The sequence below is a fragment of the Nansenia antarctica genome (assembly GCF_963989245.1).
Source record: "Nansenia antarctica genome assembly, chromosome: 12".
Lineage (NCBI taxonomy): Eukaryota > Metazoa > Chordata > Actinopteri > Argentiniformes > Microstomatidae > Nansenia > Nansenia antarctica.
The window spans coordinates 11,232,847-11,250,188 of record NC_137682.1 but is presented as its reverse complement, the minus strand read 5'-3'; the positions used below and the strand labels follow the sequence as shown (position 1 = coordinate 11,250,188).

At 42.8% G+C, this 17,342-nt stretch overlaps 1 protein-coding gene across 1 annotated transcript; it reads right to left on the bottom strand.

Moving 5' to 3' along the window:
* Nucleotides 1-705: 705 nt before the first annotated feature.
* slc35b3 (solute carrier family 35 member B3) lies at nt 706-17,002 on the bottom strand. The gene is made up of 10 exons (XM_080543440.1): nt 16,475-17,002; nt 15,932-16,162; nt 15,127-15,248; nt 14,133-14,287; nt 5,433-5,540; nt 4,940-5,037; nt 3,375-3,467; nt 2,523-2,634; nt 1,828-1,897; nt 706-1,449 (listed from the first exon to the last, which is right to left on the bottom strand). The coding sequence occupies exons 2-10, from the start codon at nt 16,145-16,147 to the stop codon at nt 1,299-1,301; spliced, it is 1,125 nt and encodes a 374-aa protein (XP_080399566.1). The 5' UTR covers nt 16,148-16,162; nt 16,475-17,002; the 3' UTR covers nt 706-1,298.
* Nucleotides 17,003-17,342: the final 340 nt, after the last annotated feature.

The following is a 17,342-nucleotide window of genomic DNA, read 5'->3' as shown; positions in this document are numbered from 1 at the left end:
CCTGTACATCGGGTTGTCGTCCATTAGACACCAGATGTGTTCCAAAACCAGCAGGTATTACACAGATTGACTCTTTTTCCCATGGGGATAGCAGTAAGTCAGGGGGGCCATGTTATTATATACATCTGTGTCACGCAAGACAACTCAACTACATGGAAGTATTCCATCCATAAAACCATAAAAACTGAGTTAATGGACCCTAAAAGCTTAATATAATAAATGTTGATTGTGACACAGGAGGGATCTCTGGCTGTTCCTAAGTCAGCTAGCAAAACCCAGGTGTTGTTGGCAGCAGCATCATCATTTCCGAGAGGGGGCTCAAACTGGCTTTTATACTAATGACAAAATGTCACCCTGCAGAACACACATAAACAAGCGCGCGCACACACACACACGTTCCGCTCATCCAAATTAGGTCTAAAGCCAAGCCCCTCTGAACAATGTTTGTTTTCTTTCCTAGTGCTATCTTATTCCAGGATTACTAATCAAACAGGCCCGGGGCTATCTGATGGGTAAACATCTGAGAAGCAGCTTGGCAGCATTTCAACTCCCCTCTCTGCAGCCAATGGATAAGAGACGGCTGGCAAGCTAGCTACTTACACTGTAATACATGAAAACACATCAGAAAGGAAAAAGCCCTTGGATAAACTTCCCAGTTTGTTTGTTTTTAATGTAAAACAGCTACCCCTTTCACCAAAACAAATGGTTTGCAAATATGGCAGTTGACATGTTGATACACTTTGAGAGCATTTGCCCCTGCACTTCGGGATGTCACAACGCACATACATTTTTCGCACGATCGGATATAAATTACAAAATAAAACACGGAAAAAAAGCCACATTTCTCAGACAGTGATTGAGGTAAAATAAACTTTTTTTTTTCCTGGCACATGCAGGTGAAAATATGCCGTTTGGGATTAATATTTGTTATGGTACACATTCATTTTTGGACATGATAATTTAAAGGTCTATATAGATTATCTTTAATCATACCCCACCCCCGCCCTTCTTCTCCAGTCCATGAGTCAGAGTCACTGTTACAGTGCAAAACTGTGCTATTTGGTTAGCCACGGCGCCGGTTTCCCTTTGAGATTCTAACTGGGCTTCCATGTTCACTCGTCGTCCCTCCTTTTAGGAATGTTTCTGCTGGGCTCGGTGGCCATGACCTTAGGACCCCACCAAGCTCATACTGTAGGTCTGTGAAAGACCAAGGAGTTCCATGGTAGAATCCTTGGTTAGACAGGTAGAAAGTGTTCCTTTAGAACACTTGTGGTTCCTCTGTCCACCTATCGGTCCTTCTACACATTCTGCGATAGCAGCCTGACTTTCTGCCCGGCCAAAAGGAAACTCCTGAGGTCGGCGAACGAGGGAAGCTTCATCTTGTCTTTGTTTTTGCTGTAAACATTGAGGAAGATGCCGAACAACACCAGAAGGCCGCCCCATATGTACCTGAGGAGATGACAGAAGATTGTTAAGTGGGTTAAGCACAGAATTATAAAGAACACTAGAATGTGCACATTTTGTTCCGGAGTTGCAATGAAACGGCAGCCATAGTGGTCAGGGTTTTACTATGATATCTGTGGGGTTTAGTACATTAAAAGTAGGCAGGGATTCAATCCATTGTAGATAACAACTGTTTGCACTGTGCTCTGATAGCGTGGACTTGATTTGCACAGTAGCGTGTCCTGGATGGAGAAAGTTGACACTTGATTAAGAAATCCAGTGAGGAAAGCTGTTATCAGCAATGGATTGAATCCTAGCTTGAACAGAACCCCCACCTCTACAGACATGAGCAGGCTGTAATAAAGTGAGGGTAAAGATACTTACTGAAAAGTAAAAGGCTTTGAGAAGAACATGAAGGACAGTATAATCGTCATGGCCTTTCGTCCAGTTGTTACTGCAATGAAGAGAAGATAAAAAGGCCATCAAAAAACAAGATTTACCACAGAAATATTAAATCTAAGAGCTTAATATCTTGTGGACACAGGAAAGAGTTGTCTTAACTGGTAATATGATTACTTAATGGTATTAGTTTTTACGTTTAATCTCCAAATTAATCTTGGTAGTTTCAGAACTTTTAAATGAGATTAAGATTACTCTGATCTGGTTTCATTTCAGTAATCGGATGTGACTTATTTTGATCACAGCAATATGTCAAATGTTTTGCTTTCAGAATTTAGAGATAGCCAATGTTTGAAGGTTGACGAGGACATCATAATTATTTCTGAGGGACCATTAGATTATTCAGAACTTCCTAAACTGAAGGTCCAATAGTGAGTTTATAGTGACAGCAAAATATTGGCCTCTGGAAACAATGGGAATTATTCAACAATACATTTGAGACATTTGACAGATAATTAAATGAATAGTGTCATATGTTTTGTGTGTGTGTGTGTGTGTGTGTGTGTGTGTGTGTGTGTGTGTGTGTGTGTGTGTGTGTGTGTGTGTGGGTGTGTGTGTGTATGGGTGGATCACTTTGTACACTAACTAGAACATTAGTCAGACTGGACAGTTCCTCTCACCTGTTACTGCAACCAGCGCACCGAAGAGCTTGATCAATGCCAGCACAAACGAAATACCAAAGTACCCCGTGAGAGAGAAGAAGAATGCATAACCGTATGTCTTCACTGGATGCTGAAGAAAGAAAGAAAATATCAAAAAAATCTTTCTCAGTTCAAACAAATAATACATTTCAATGCATCATAAACCCTTTATAAGCCTACACAAATCCTGTATAAATGACATCTACACTCACTTTATTAGGAACACTATACTAATACTGGGCATTGATTCCACAAGATGTTCCACAAGATTCTGGTCCATGATGACATGACTGCATCACACAGCACCTTTTTCAGGTGCACTTTCAAGGTGTGAATCTCCCACATCCCAAAGGTGTTCTATTGGATTCAGATCCGGTGACAGGGAATGCCACCGAAGATCACTGAAGTCATTGTCATGTTCATGAAACCAATTTGAGACGAGTTTTGCTTTGTGACAGCTTTGGTCAGCAACAATACTCAAATAGGCTGTGGCATTCAAGTGATGATTGATTGCTATTAACGGGCTCAAAGTGTGCCAAGAAAACATTCCCCACACCATTACACCACATGAATCAGAATTGTATAATAACATAACTATATCATTGTATAATATAATAACCTGTATAATTGAATACAGGTGTTCCTAATATAGTGTTTGGTGAGTGTATGTATACATGACTTGTGAAACATCTATGTAGGCCGAAAAGCATCGAAAAGCCATAAAAACGTTTTTTGGGATACTTTCTCCACATTGTCCTGATGCATACATCTACAAAATGTCAACGTTGTATCTCTTGTCAGGAGAGATGTTGAAAAGGGCTCGCTACTGACCTGAGAGCAAAAGGCCACAGCTGGTCCCAGTCCACCCACACAAAACAGGCCCGTCAATATGTACACAAAGCCAATGGAGTAGGAGTACAAGACCTTTTACACAAACACAATGGAATATATAAGTACATTGAACACCAAAATAGGATTATACAGTAGTTCTTTGATGACTGATGTGTAGATGATTCGTAAGTCGCTTTGGATAAAAGCATCTGCTAAATATAAAAAATACAGTTCTTCTGTATATTGTCAGGGTATATACAGGAATCTTGAGGTTAATTTCAATACCTTTCTAAGACTTTTTAAAGACCTTGTCAATATTTTTCCAGACCTCACCGCCACTTCGAGCTGTAACCGTTTACATCAGTGACACCTTTAACTTAACAGTTTTAGTTTGCAATGGACTAGACCACTATCATACAACAGAATTTCCGGTTCACCCTAGTTTTTTAATAAAACGAATAAATAAACTTTTACTAAAAGTTTTTAGGACGCAAACTCTTTGGACAGAGTCTAATTCAGAAAAATACCAAAAAAATTCAAGACCTCATAAAATCGAGATAAGACTTTTTAATACTTATTAAGGGTCTTGATTTTCCCAAAATTGATTTATCAACTTTTAATACTTTTCAAGACACCGCGGATACCCTGATTGTACATCATGTAGGGATGGGTCCGATGCAAGTTCTGGGTAATGGATTCATTGATGGTTGCCAGAATTGATTAATTGATCCCTCACCGCATTCATTTCTTTTTTATTATGACTGCAGAGCTCATGCTTAACCAGCCCGACAGAATGAATGAGCAGGGTTTACTTATGTTAGAAAAACTTTGACAAATCCTTCCCACAATCTCACAGACAAATGGCTTACTTTAGTTGCGTCACTGAAAGTGAGGGAAAAGTGTTTTTCAATTACCTAATTTAAAATCGGTATGGATGCCAGCGATTGACTAATCGATGAATTGAACAATCTATAACCCATCCCTAATATTGTCACCATCCAACTATTCCTGCTTGGTAACTCATGGTAAGCTCAGGGGGGTGATGATTGGCTACCCAGGGTGCATGGGGGAGTGGCTTGCCTGTTGGCGGGTTTCGAAAGGTATTTTGAAGGGTGCTCATTTGCTACCGGGGAGAGTTGAGAGAAGAGTGGTGAGTGGAGTTGAGAGTGGATTAAGACGCCGTATCTGAGAGAACCCCCGTGGACATTTATTATAAAGACTGTTACTGTTTGGGAATATTGGATTACCCCCGACGTCGTGTTGTGTCGTGTCCGGTTTTGTTTTGTCGTCATTGTTTTGTTGTATGTCAAATACTGAATGGGAAGGGACACCCAGCGAACTATAGTGCAGGCTGTTCGGTACCCCACGCGGACCACGCCACTAACCATCAGAGCCAGGTAAGCCATTTCCCCCTGCTTAACATCTACCTGGGTGCTGACAGCTAACCCTGAGCTAACCTATACACCTGTGTCCGGCCTCGGCCCTGTGTGGGAACGAGTCCATTGGATTTCAATGTACACACATCGCTGTTGGGTCGTGACAATATCAAGTTTAGTTTTCAGTACCATTTCAGAGTTGGAGCCATTGTGCAGCTTCATGGCTTTCTCCTGCACATTTCCAATGGCCGCATCAGCACACAACGCCATCGAGATGAGGAGGACTCCTAAGATAGCACACAAAATCATAGTAAAAACTAATTGCTAGGGTCATTGCTAAGTACGGTCATAGATGCAATGACAGCTTCTAAAAATACTGAAATAACATCAGTGCGCTGCGTTTTGAACATGGAGGGAAAAATATGACGGGACACGCATGAATTGAAGGTCAATAGATAGCCTCTGTTTAGGGTTCCTCAAAATTTAAACAGTTATCCAAAGGTCCCTGGTAAAAAATAATGAACATGTAGCTTGAGCTAACCAAGGCTCAGACACGGCATTACTCTGATTCACAAGGCATTGCAACATGTTCTTCACATAAACACATAGTGCATACAACATTACACTGGAAGGACGGTGAAACTGATTTACTTCTCCATAGTTTTAATGAATCATACATTACCTGTCGCGTTGAAGTTGGGGGCGACTTTACTGTCAGCTAGTGTGAACCAAATGAGTCCCAGACTCATGCAGATGGCAGCAGATACATCTGCCAAATTGTAGCGTTTGCCTGAAAACACACAAAGAATAGGCTACTTACAAACTCTGTCATTTCATATCACTAAAGCATGGCCCAACAACAAATGCAAAAAAAATGTACGCTAAAATGTGGTGCTCAAGGAATGACATTCAATGAAAAATACATAATATAGAATTCTACTAAACAAAATTAATTAATAATTAATTAATAAGAGGTAGTGGTGGTCTAGTGGATAGTGAGTTGGACTTGTGATCGGAAGGTTGTGAGTTCAAATCCAGGGGGAATGTCCCTGTAATTCGTAATTGTAAATCGCTTTGGATTAAAAGCGTCTGCTAAATGGCAAAATTATTAATTAAACAAAATTGATCATATGACAAGAACATTAATCGTTTTGGTTATGATAGCCGTTATTCATCGTAATGAAATATATATATATATATAAAAAATAATAATCGTACTTGACATTTTAAATGCTGTGACTTTGAAATTCAAATTTTAATTGTCAAGTTTTACTAAGATTGAATATACTGTAGTCAGTAGATTTCAGTATCAAGCACTTGTTCCATATACCAGTGGGGTTTTAAACGAGCCTGAACATTCAAGCCTAACCCTAGACCGTTGAGATGAGGCCCGAGGCCAGTTTGAGCCAACATCGAAGACATTTTCGTGAGCCAAGCTCGAAAAAATTGCAGTGCTGCAGAGAAACGAGAAGGGAAGAAGAAAGCCACTTGCTGAGAAGAGCTGGAGAGAGAGTAACTGCTTGAAAACTCACTGTAGTTACTATCAACAACAATCATTTACAACTGTATTTTACTGCACAGGCCTTTATAGAAATGAGCCAGATCTTGCTGTCGTCCCTGTTTTATGAGTTTGTAAGCATTGATGCCAATATCGCTCCAGAGAAGGCTTCACACAGTAACGTTTATTATGCATTCACAATTGATCTGATACTCTAGGCCAGGTGCCGGTGAAGAGTCCATGGGGGTATTTCATCAACGTCGCTAAATAAAGCAGCGCTTAGGCCTAATTGAAAAAGCCCAGGTTAGACTTAACATCAACTGTTACTTAAGCCTCAAGCTGTTCCATTAGCACAATTAAGCTGTGTCTTGTCAACGCTAACTCTGGCCAGGCTTGTAAAGTCTTGCTTTGGGCACATGCGTATTAAGCAGCCCAGGACAGCCGATTGTCAAAAAGAAGACACTATGACGGAAAACGAAGGGAAAACCAGAGCGCAGAATGGTTCTCTTTGCAGCAACAGCAATAGCAATCTTTGCAGCAACAGAGCCCTGGCTGATGGAGCTTTATGAAGAGTATAATCACGAAAAAGGGCAATACTGCCACAGTTAGGAAATAAAATTGCTGGACAGATTAAATGTGTACGTTATACTAGCCTACTTATTGTTTTATTTTCATTTTTTAATGATTGAACATTCACTACTGTCACTATATTATCCGCAGGCTAGATAATATCAGATCGCCAGGATGGCAGAGCGGTCTCCTTTTGAGGCGTGGGTTCGAATCCCACTTGACAATTTTTTACTGCATTTCTGAAGAAGAAACCTAGATCCTCCCCCTGGCTCCGCGATGTTACTAGAGCCCAGAGGCGGGAATGGAGGCGGGCAGAGCGTAAATGGAGGAAAGACGGACTACAGCTTTCCTTTGAGATGCTGAGAGACAGTGCTAGAACCTACCGACAGCTGGTGGAAGCCGAGAGAATTAAGTACTTCGCTGGCCTTATTGAAAACAACTCACACAATCCCAAAACACTCTTCAGGACCATAAATGCTGTCATTTGCCCACCCACTGCAGTTCTGGAAGCATCCCCTGCTAAGTGCGAGGACTTTCTGACCTCCTTTTTAGACAAGGTGGCTGACATTAGGGCTGCACGATTAATCGATTTTAAATCGAAATCGCGATTTGAAATGATGCGATTAGCTCATCGCAAAGCCTGCGATTTGCCTGTTTTTTTTTTTGTTTTTTTTTTTGCCATTTAGCAGACGCTTTTAATCCAAAGCGATTTACAATTACGAATTACAGGGACATTCCCCCTGGAGTAACTGAGGGCTAAGTGCCTTACCCAAGGGCACACTAGTAGTGGTGTGGTTTCAGGCGGGATTTGAACTCACAACCTTCCGATCACAAGTCCAACTCACTATCCACTAGACCACCACTACCCGTATGGGATACGTCATACAGCGCGTCGGATTCAACGTCAATGAACGTCAACGTCAATGAACGTCAATGTCAATGAACGTCAATGTCAATGAACGTCAATGTCAATGAACGCACACGCACAACAACAACATCGCACGTGAAACGCCCACGTTTCGGTAGCTAGCAACATTCATGGTGGATAAATGACTTCAGCAGAGCCAGAAGCAACGATTTAGTCCCGAAGAAAAACAGCACTTCTGTTGTAAGTATTTCGGGTTTAGGACGACAGATGTGCAACAAAAGCAGGTTTTGGGCACGACCTGTCGTGGAACAGTCGCTACATCCAGACGCAACGCCACAAACCTGTATCAGCACTTGAAAAAGTACCACGGGCAGCTCTATGACGGAGAGTTAAGTGAAAGTCCCGTAGCCCAGTCTAACGTTAAGCAAACTAGAGTTTTAGAGTCGTTTGCGGCTGTTACCCCGTATGAAAAGGGCTCACGAAGGCACCGTGAAATAACCAATTCCATCACGCATTACCTCGCTAAAGACATGGTGTCTATTAACACTGTGAGCAACGAAGAGTTTAAAAAACTAATCCAAACGCTGGATAAAAGATAATGTGATTCCATCCCGCACGTACGGAGCTGAAACATGTGGAGTACTATGCAACAACAACCGATCTGCGGTCGAGCCGTGCACTTACATAGGCCTACATTACGACGAGTTGAAGAGCTTTATCTATTTCAATGTTTACAGAAAGGACCTATTCTTTTTTACTGGACATTTTTATTATCACTTTATTTAACTTGATTGCAGTATGTGCAATATTTAGATGCTGCTCCTGAGCCATAATTAAATAACCTTGTTTGTAGAAAGGTCCTATTTTATTTTCATAATGGAATTGTAAAAAAAAAAAAGACACTTGAGAGAAACAAAATGGCAGCTGTTTAAAAAACCATACATAAATATGTTGTTCCAATTCATATCTTTTAAGTTCTCATCCTTGCATTAGAACAGTTTGATGGCATAAGAGCAGTTAACAGTTTGATGGTATCATGTGGTAATGCTCTCTGAAATTAGCCCATGATAGACAGATTCATCCAATCACCTGCCAAGTATTTTTTGAAAGTACCTGCCCTTTTCCAAACAGCTTCCAATTAAGCTTTCCTAGATGGTTGTGTGAAACAAACCACCTGAGTCAGGTTAGTAATGCTCCATCACATGTTTTAATCTGAAGCTTGATTTTAAAGCAACCCAACTTTAAAGCAACCCAATGTAAGTTTAGTTCTTTCACTCGTAGCTCGGGCTGTGGGGGTGCTAGAGGAGGGAGCCTCTAAGTCCCCTGAAGACGTACAAACAAACTGCACGTTGATACGACCTAGCCGGAGATATGGCCACACTTTACAAAACCCCCTTTTTTTTTTTTTTTTTTTGCTATTTAAAAAAATTATAATCGCAAATTAAATCGCAATCGCAATATCTGTCCAAATAATCGCAATTCGATTTTTTTCCCCAAATCGTGCAGCCCTAGTTGACATCAGAAAGAACATCCTTTTTTCCACCCGCGATTTGGCTGTTGATCTGAGATGCTCCTCCTCCCTGTCAAGCCTTCAATCCATCACACTCCCATCCCTGACCAAGATCATCTCCTCCCTGACTTCTGCCACTGCCCCCCAGGACGTTGTCTCCACCCCTCTCCTCAAGGAGGTATTTGACACCGTAGGACCTAGCATCCTAGCCATTATCAACAGCTCCCTGGCTTCTGGCGTTGTTCCATCCAGCCTTACATATGCAGTGGTACAGCATCTTCTAAAAAAAAACAGCTTAGACTTCACCCTCCTCAATAACTTTAGACCAATTTCCAAAACTTCCATTCATCTCTAAGACACTGAAGAAAGCAGTCCTCGGTCAACTGCTGCCAGACCTCCACGAAAATAACATCTTGGACAAAATCCAGTCTGGCTTCAGGGCTGCCCACAGCACCAAGTCTGCCCTCCTAAGGGTAACAAACGATCTGCTCCGCAACACGGACACAGGCAAGTGTGCTGCCCTGGTGCTACTGGATCTTAGTGCATCTTTTGACACCATTGACCATGCCATTCTCCTAGACCGCCTCCAGCAGGGGGTTGGCATCACCGCTTCAGCTTTATCCTGGTTCGCATCATACCTCAGACATTTCTCTGGGAAAATTTGAAATAGTTTCTCTCGTGTTGCTGACCTCGCCTACGGGGTCCCCCAGGGGTCTATCCTGGGCCCAATCCTTTTCTCCCTGTATATGCTCCCCCTCGGTCAACTCATCCAACGTCACAACATCTCCTTTCACTGTTATGCAGATGACACCCAGCTGTATCTACCACTAAACACGGCTGAACTAAGTGGCCAGGCCCGACTCAAACTGCCTGCGGGACATGAAGGACTGAATGGCGCAGAACTTTCTGAGACTTAACGAAAGCAAGGGGGAGGTCATCCTGTTTGGCCCCACCACTTCTGTTGCTCAGATCACAGGTGGCCTAGGAAGCCTGTCCGCCCTGGTGAAGCCCCAGGTCAGGAACCTGGGTGTTGTCTTCAACTCTGAGAGCAGTGGTGAGCTCCTGCTTTTTCCAGCTCCACACTATTGCTAAAACCAAGTCCTTTCTCTCCCCTCGGCACCCGCAAAGGGTCATCATCATGCAAATGTTCTCGCGGCTTAACTACTATAACTCTCTACACAGGGATAGCTGATGGGACTTTGAACCGTCTGCAGCTGGTTCAGAACGCTGCTGCCAGACTGCTGACGTGTAGCAGAATGCGAGACCACATCTCTCCAGTCCTGGCATCTCTACACTGGCTCCCTGTTAGGTTCAGAGTGAAAGTTTAAAACCCTCATGTTCGTTTTTAAAGCCCTATACGGCCTCGCCCCACACCACATTACAGAACTCTTGGACTATGCCTTCAGCGCAAGATCCCTCAGATCCGACGAAAAGACACTCTTGATGGTCCCCCGGTAAAATCTTGTAACAAGGGGAGATCGGGCCTTGCAGTGGCAGCTCCAGGGCTGGGGAACGACCTCCCACTAAACATCAAGACCGCTCCCGATCTAGAGACTTTCAAGACTCTGCTTAAAACTCACTACTGTCGTGAACTAGGCTACTGAGATGTTCCTGATGTGTTATAGTATGAATGTCTGTCTTTAAATGTGCGCGGTTATGAATGTTACACGTCCTCCATGTTTATTTTGTTTGTCTATTTTGTTGTCCTTACCCGTCTGTGTTACCATATTCCATCATGTTTTTTCTCTGTTTTAGAGTCCGCGCCCTAAACCGGTGTAGTTTGGTGCGTGTTTAAATAAATTGACTATGACTATGACATGGTGCAGAGTGAAGTAAGTAGGTCATGTATCTCAGGGAGGAAGGAGGGATTTGGTTTGGGGGGGCGGTATATGAGAAGCACTGTCATGGAGTATGGAGGTTTACATTTGAAGGCAAGACGCTCCATGGAGGAAAGATCAGGCATCGGCAGGGGAGACAGTTTCAGTTCAGCCCGGTGCATGATGGCCACCACGGCCAGAGCTGCGGGCTTTCTCCATGTAGTTAAAGCCAGGGGGGCAGGCCTCATTCAACAGGCTCATTCTGTCTTTTAAAATTCCAAACTCTTGGCAGCGGGTTAAAAACCCCTTGTCGGGTGGAATTCTGAAACTGCGCAAACGTTGTAGCTGCGGACGCTTGGTAACGACCACAGGTTGGCCAGCACCAGTTCCAACTGATGCAACGTTACCCGTCCAAAGTGTCAACAGTTTAAAAATCACACTGAAGGTCATCATAAAACAGTGATTCCAGTAGAGCAGGTAGGCTCTCAATTTCATTCATTAATCCAACCGTGTTCCAACTCAGCAAGCCGTATTCCAATACAGGGCGGTAGCAGCACTTTGCAAACGCAAAAAACAAAAGGTCATGCAAAAAAACTAAAGGGATTTGAGTAAAATAGTAAAAAGCCACGTATAGAATAGTAAAATAGAATAGTAAAATAGTAAAAAGCCACATATATCACACAAGCAGCAACGTTAATTGGCGGAGTCAGAGAGGACCGGCAGCCAGTGTGTTGTCGACTGAAACTGAAGCCATAAGAATTTTACTCTCTTGTACTTGCATAATGGGATGTAATAAACTTTTGGTACACATGGCAATAATCATGAAACCATGAATCTTTTATTATTATTATTTAGCAATTTAAACATGTCAGCCCTGCAAGTTTGTTTCCTGAGGGTTAGCTGACAACCCCACTGACAGATGACAGGTAGATAATGACAGGAAGAGTAATGGGGGAGTGGTTGTCTTGAGGGAGGAGTTGGGGTGGAGTTAGCCAGCTATTGTTCCTACCCATTACCTACCTGTGAAAAGTGGCTGTGAATACTTTGAGGCCGAATTTCTTGGCTTGTTGATTTGGGGTCGAATCAACATTCAAATATGTATAACTTATTCAACTTGTTTTAGATCAGAGTATGACACATCATTTGAAAGCTTACAATCTACCCTTTCATAATCTGGAAAAAAACTGAAAAATTACGTCGCTCTACTTGGGGACCTTTTCATCAGACCCTGTCACATATAGCCTAAACAGAAAATAATAACAACAACAACAAAAACATTGGAACTGGTGCTGCTGCTGTGCAGAGGGAGAGAGAGCAGTATCACACAGCCATGCAAAATGACATCTGAAATAAATTAAACACAGCTCTGTCACGGCAAACCCGACCCTGGCCCGAATCAATTGTCAGAAAATCTGGCTCGGCCGGAGCCTGTCAGGTCCGGGCTGAAATTTCAAACTATACCAGTCAAGTTGATCCAACATCTGTCACGAGATCACACAAAAAAATAAAAACGAAAGGCTAACATAACATAAGCATCCTTAACATCACTAATTCATGAGGAAATCTCTCCATGATAAGACAGGGAAACGATAGCATAGGTAGTTAGGTAGATAGCGCCGATCCCCCTCTACGCGCACCCTTCGTTCAGGTGAAATTACGCCGGGTGCTCTTCTAAGAAGCGGAAAAGAACAGAGGAGAGACATGCTTGGCAGTCGCCGCTAGGCCTCAGATCAGTGGGAGTTGAGAGAGTCCCATGTGACACTGGCTCCAGGTTGGGCTGTGCAACAGGTTCCCTTTTGAACAAGGCCTTTCACACCGGCAAGGCTCCGTGCCGGTTCCGGTTCCGGTTCTGGAGTCTCAGAACCTTGGTGCTTTCTGGCGAACCAGCCCGCGTTCATACCAGTTTAAGTGGAAGATGGCGGCTACTTCACTGTAAATGAGGATAATATCTTCCACTACAGTATCTGAAATAAATACTATTTTGTAAACAATTTTGGAGAAACACTTTCTAAACACGTTCTCTTACTAGCCAGCTACTCGTTACTAGAACGGAAATGAACACGAAGTTTGCGTTTGCGCGTGTGTTTGCTGAGCATGTGAGGAAGATAGAGAGAATGATGAAACTTAAATATTTTTTTTTATCACTAATGATTAGATTAGGTTACATTACATGTTGTCTCCTTCCTTCTTGCACGTTCTTAAAAATTAGGTTCGGGAACCGGAACACAAGAAGAAGAAACAAAAAAAAACTTCTCCCAGACTCTTCTCAATCAAAATCCAAACAGCAGAGGGAAGAGAGGATGAAGTGGGGAAGGAGAGAGTTAAGAGGGAGGAGGGAAGAGAGGATGAAGTGGGGAAGGAGAGAGAGTTAAGAGGGAGGAGGGAAGAGAGGATAAAGTGGGGAAGGAGAGAGATAAGAGGGAGAAGGGAAGAGAGGATGAAGAGGGGAAGGAGAGAGTTAAGAGGGAAGAGGGAAAAGAGGGTGAAGTGGGGAAGGAGAGTTTGGGGAAAAAAAAGAAAAAAAAAGAACAGGCCGATCGATGCCTTGGGGATGACAAGGTGACGCAGCAGGTTGGCCTGGCGCGCTTTGATTCCCTCTCGCCTTTGATGGGTTCACATCAGATCTCCCCTCCCTCTCGCATCCTGAGTGAACGCAGTACAATTTCCACTCGGCCCCAGAGGGGACCGTAGGCCGCATCCCCGAAGCAGGAGCACCAAAAAGAGTCTGATCGCTGGGACGTGGAACCTTATGAAGACAATGTTCAGATGAAAGGCAGAAGAGCACCAAGAGTATCAAGAAATAGGTCTTGCGCTCAAACTCGACAACATTCGCAAACAACCCCCCCCCCCCCACAACCCTCCCCGAAAGCGGTACAGAAGTACAGAACTCCTGCAAAAGTTGAAAAGTGGTTGCTTCAAGGGACGGAACGTAATGTTCAAGGGACGGACGTAATGTGACACTTACTTTTCTAGAAAGCCATGACTGACACTGGATTTCAAAAAGCTCTCTGCCATGCACACCTATTATCACAATGCCATAAGGAGAAACTATGCAACAGAACTCTGATCAGAGCTCGCTCGCACACAAACACAACACTGACACCTCCTCGCACAATTACCTTGTATGAATATTCCTCCTATCATGACAGGAATGAGTTTGCAGCACTTGAAGATCACTTGTGTAGGATAGTTCAAGTATCCAAGGGATGTGTTGGACAGACCCATGGTCCCAACTGTTAAAAATGCGATCATCATGTACGTTTTCCCTGGTATTCTGCAAAGAGAAATTGAGCAATTAGCTAATAAGTTGGAGAAGGACAACAAGGAAACAAATGCAGTGGGTGTTTCAATGGTCTCCGGTAGCATATGGTGTACAAGCTTACACAGGTTAAATGTTTAATTGTATTCCATTTGCCCTATCTTGACATGAAATGAAAACAGTTTCGGCTTCAGGTCCAAGAAAAAAGTTGGGATTGGGAACTTGTTTGGATTTATGCCCTGCACACTATTTTCTTGGACCCCAGGCTGAAAATGTTGTCATTTCATGTTGAGATAGGTCAAATGGAATACAAAAAAACTGAGACTTCATAAAAATAACAGAAAAGGTGTTTTTGACCTCTGTATAGCCCACTCCTACTAAAATAGCAAGTTCCAGGGGGAATCCTGGTAAAAAGAACTATGGAATTCATTTTATAGTGTGTGTGTGTGTGTGTGTGTGTGTGTGTGTGTGTGTGTGTGTGTGTGTGTGTGTGTGTGTGTGTGTGTGTGTGTGCATGCGTATGTGTGTGTGTGTGTTGTGCTCCAAGAGCTGGCTTCATGTGTAGCCAGTTAGCAAATGTTAGAAATGTAGAGGCGAGTCTTATGTAGCTAATGTACACCTGGTAGAAATGTTGTTTGTGTTGTTGTTTTTGTGTTGTTCTTTTTTAAAGAAATTAATGGTGTAGCAGGAATGTTGGTGGGAAGGAAAACTGTTTTGAGAATTCTGATACCTGAACTACAGGTTCACAAGCAGGTAAGGCTATAGGAGAAAAGCACTTGATTTCACCAATATTTCAAAATGACCCCACATTCACAGAGGTGGGAGGCCCGATCAACATAAGACGGCTGTCATACCTTCTCCGTTTGTCCTGTGTTAGCTGCAGCTCCACCAGTCCAAACATGGAGTAGAACCCAAACTGTATTAAGGTGAGGTACCAACCAAAGGGCTTGAAACCCTCCACTGAAAATATCAGCTCCTGTAAAACACAAGCAAGCAAGCACACACACACACACACACACACACACACACACACACACACACACACACACACACACACAAAGTAAGACTATTTTCAGGGCTTACAGAACTCCATCAGTGCTCTTTAGTGAGGCATGATAATATATCATTGTGATGTGTCTAATTTGGATGTTTGTTTGTCGTTCAATTTTACTGGTTAAGAGTATGTAAGAAAGAAAACATCATACTGCTCTCAAAATATTCTCAAAATATTATCCTTGGTACCACATTAGTAAATCCCTTCCCATCAGCATCATTCCCTAACACCTGACACCAAACTTCATGCATCAATACACAGGCCCTGTCTTGAAACAAACATAGCCTTCTTTGCCTGTATTGACGTGACAGGACAGGATGGGAATAAGCAAGATAGCAGTACTCGTGGTCAGTACTGGGCTTGTGTTTACCTATTCTTTTAGACCCGAAAAGTGTTAAGGTAGTGGGGGTTGGGGTCGTTTCTGGACCGGACCAAAAGACATCTAGGTTGTGTCGGGCACAGTGTAGCAAGATATTTGACAAAGCTGAACAAAACATCTACATTTTGATTGGACGAATACAGGTATTACCCTTCAAAACAACTCGTTTCTTGTATCTGTTTCGTGCATAATAAATGAAAACCACCCCAAGGTGCGGGCTGCTTACTTGCAGGTAGCCGTAGATGAGGTAAAACACGAAGACCCCAGCTACGCAGATGAGGAACTGGGTGTGCATCTGGAAGTTGCTCAGGTTGATGCCCAGCACCCTCAGCTCCTCCACAGACTTGATGTGAGGAGACATGACCTCCGTGGACGAGGGCATGGAGATGGATATGTGCTTCCGGGAGTTGTTGTAATTCATCAGTCCAAATTTGGCCGTCATTGTGTTATCACCAGGCTGGGGGATCAAAAGAACATTAAACATTCCTTAAAACACAAGTGTCTACTCTTTATGTTGCACAGGAAGGTAATAGCATTAGTACTGTTTGTGCTGTGGTATCAAATACACTTGATAATGTTTCAGGACTAACATGTCATGTGCTGAACATACAGCTTATCAAATGCATGCCAACAGATCAACAGATCAGAACAACAGATCAAATGCATGCCATTCTCTTCCTTGCAACAATGCAGTTGATTGATGATGTGGCATTAGGTCTCAGCAGTAAGCTACACGTTGGCTGATTGTATCAGTGGCATCAGAGCTTACCTGCAACAATCAAAGACCGTGTCGATAGAATGTTCATTGATCTCTGATCTCAGTTCCTCGATGAGCAACGCAAACTTAAGAAGCGATTCGCAATGAAATAATTGGCTGGCTAAGAAATAATTGGCTGGCTTATATGGCTAATTAGCTAAGACAGCTAGCTAGCTAAGCATCATGCTAAGCAGCCAGTTGAGTAACAGTCCTTATAAGACCATTTTTAAATAACCGTATACAAATAAGAGAGATCGGTGACAGCGTTAGCTGGCGATGAGCCGAAACATTGCCATCGGCAATCAAAAAGTAAAGTAGGCTACATCTGATTGCAAGCTGCTTGCTACCTAGTTAGCTCGACCGACACTTCCGGGTCTGAAAGAAGCCCTTCTGTTCTTGAGACGCGATCCAGACAGATGTCATTTCTCCATATGCGACAGCTCCATTTTTAACAGCACTGTTATTAGCTGACGTGATGTTATTATTATAATATATTTCCCTCTATTGATACTAAGGAACTGTAGCATGGTAGCCTGGACCTGCTGCTCTGCTTCCTGGCAGCGGCCAACAACTTCCGGTCCCAGCCTCCAACTCTATGAACTATGACCTGCTCACTTATTGGTGGTGTCTATTGATCAAATAAAGTCATTATGTCATTAGGGTTTCTCTTCTGCAGCATCATATATGTGATATACACTACAGGCCAAACGTTTGGACACACCTTCTCATTCAATGAGTTTCCTTTTTTTTCATGACTATTTGGTACATTGTAGATTCTCACTGAAGGCATCAAAACTATGAATGAACACATGTGGAATGATGTACTTAACAAAAAAGTATGAAATAACTCTAAATATGTCTTACATTTTAGATTCCTCAA

Bases quoted from the DNA above. Each gene is read 5' to 3' on its own strand.
- slc35b3 (XM_080543440.1), bottom strand. From the start codon at position 16,147: ATGACGGCCAAATTTGGACTGATGAATTACAACAACTCCCGGAAGCAC. The intron at 3,468-4,939 runs GTACTGAAAACT...TTTGTGTAAAAG, and splicing joins ATGGCTCCAACTCTGAAATG to GTCTTGTACTCCTACTCCAT. The intron at 1,898-2,522 runs GTGAGAGGAACT...TCTTCATTGCAG, and splicing joins TGCGCTGGTTGCAGTAACAG to TAACAACTGGACGAAAGGCC.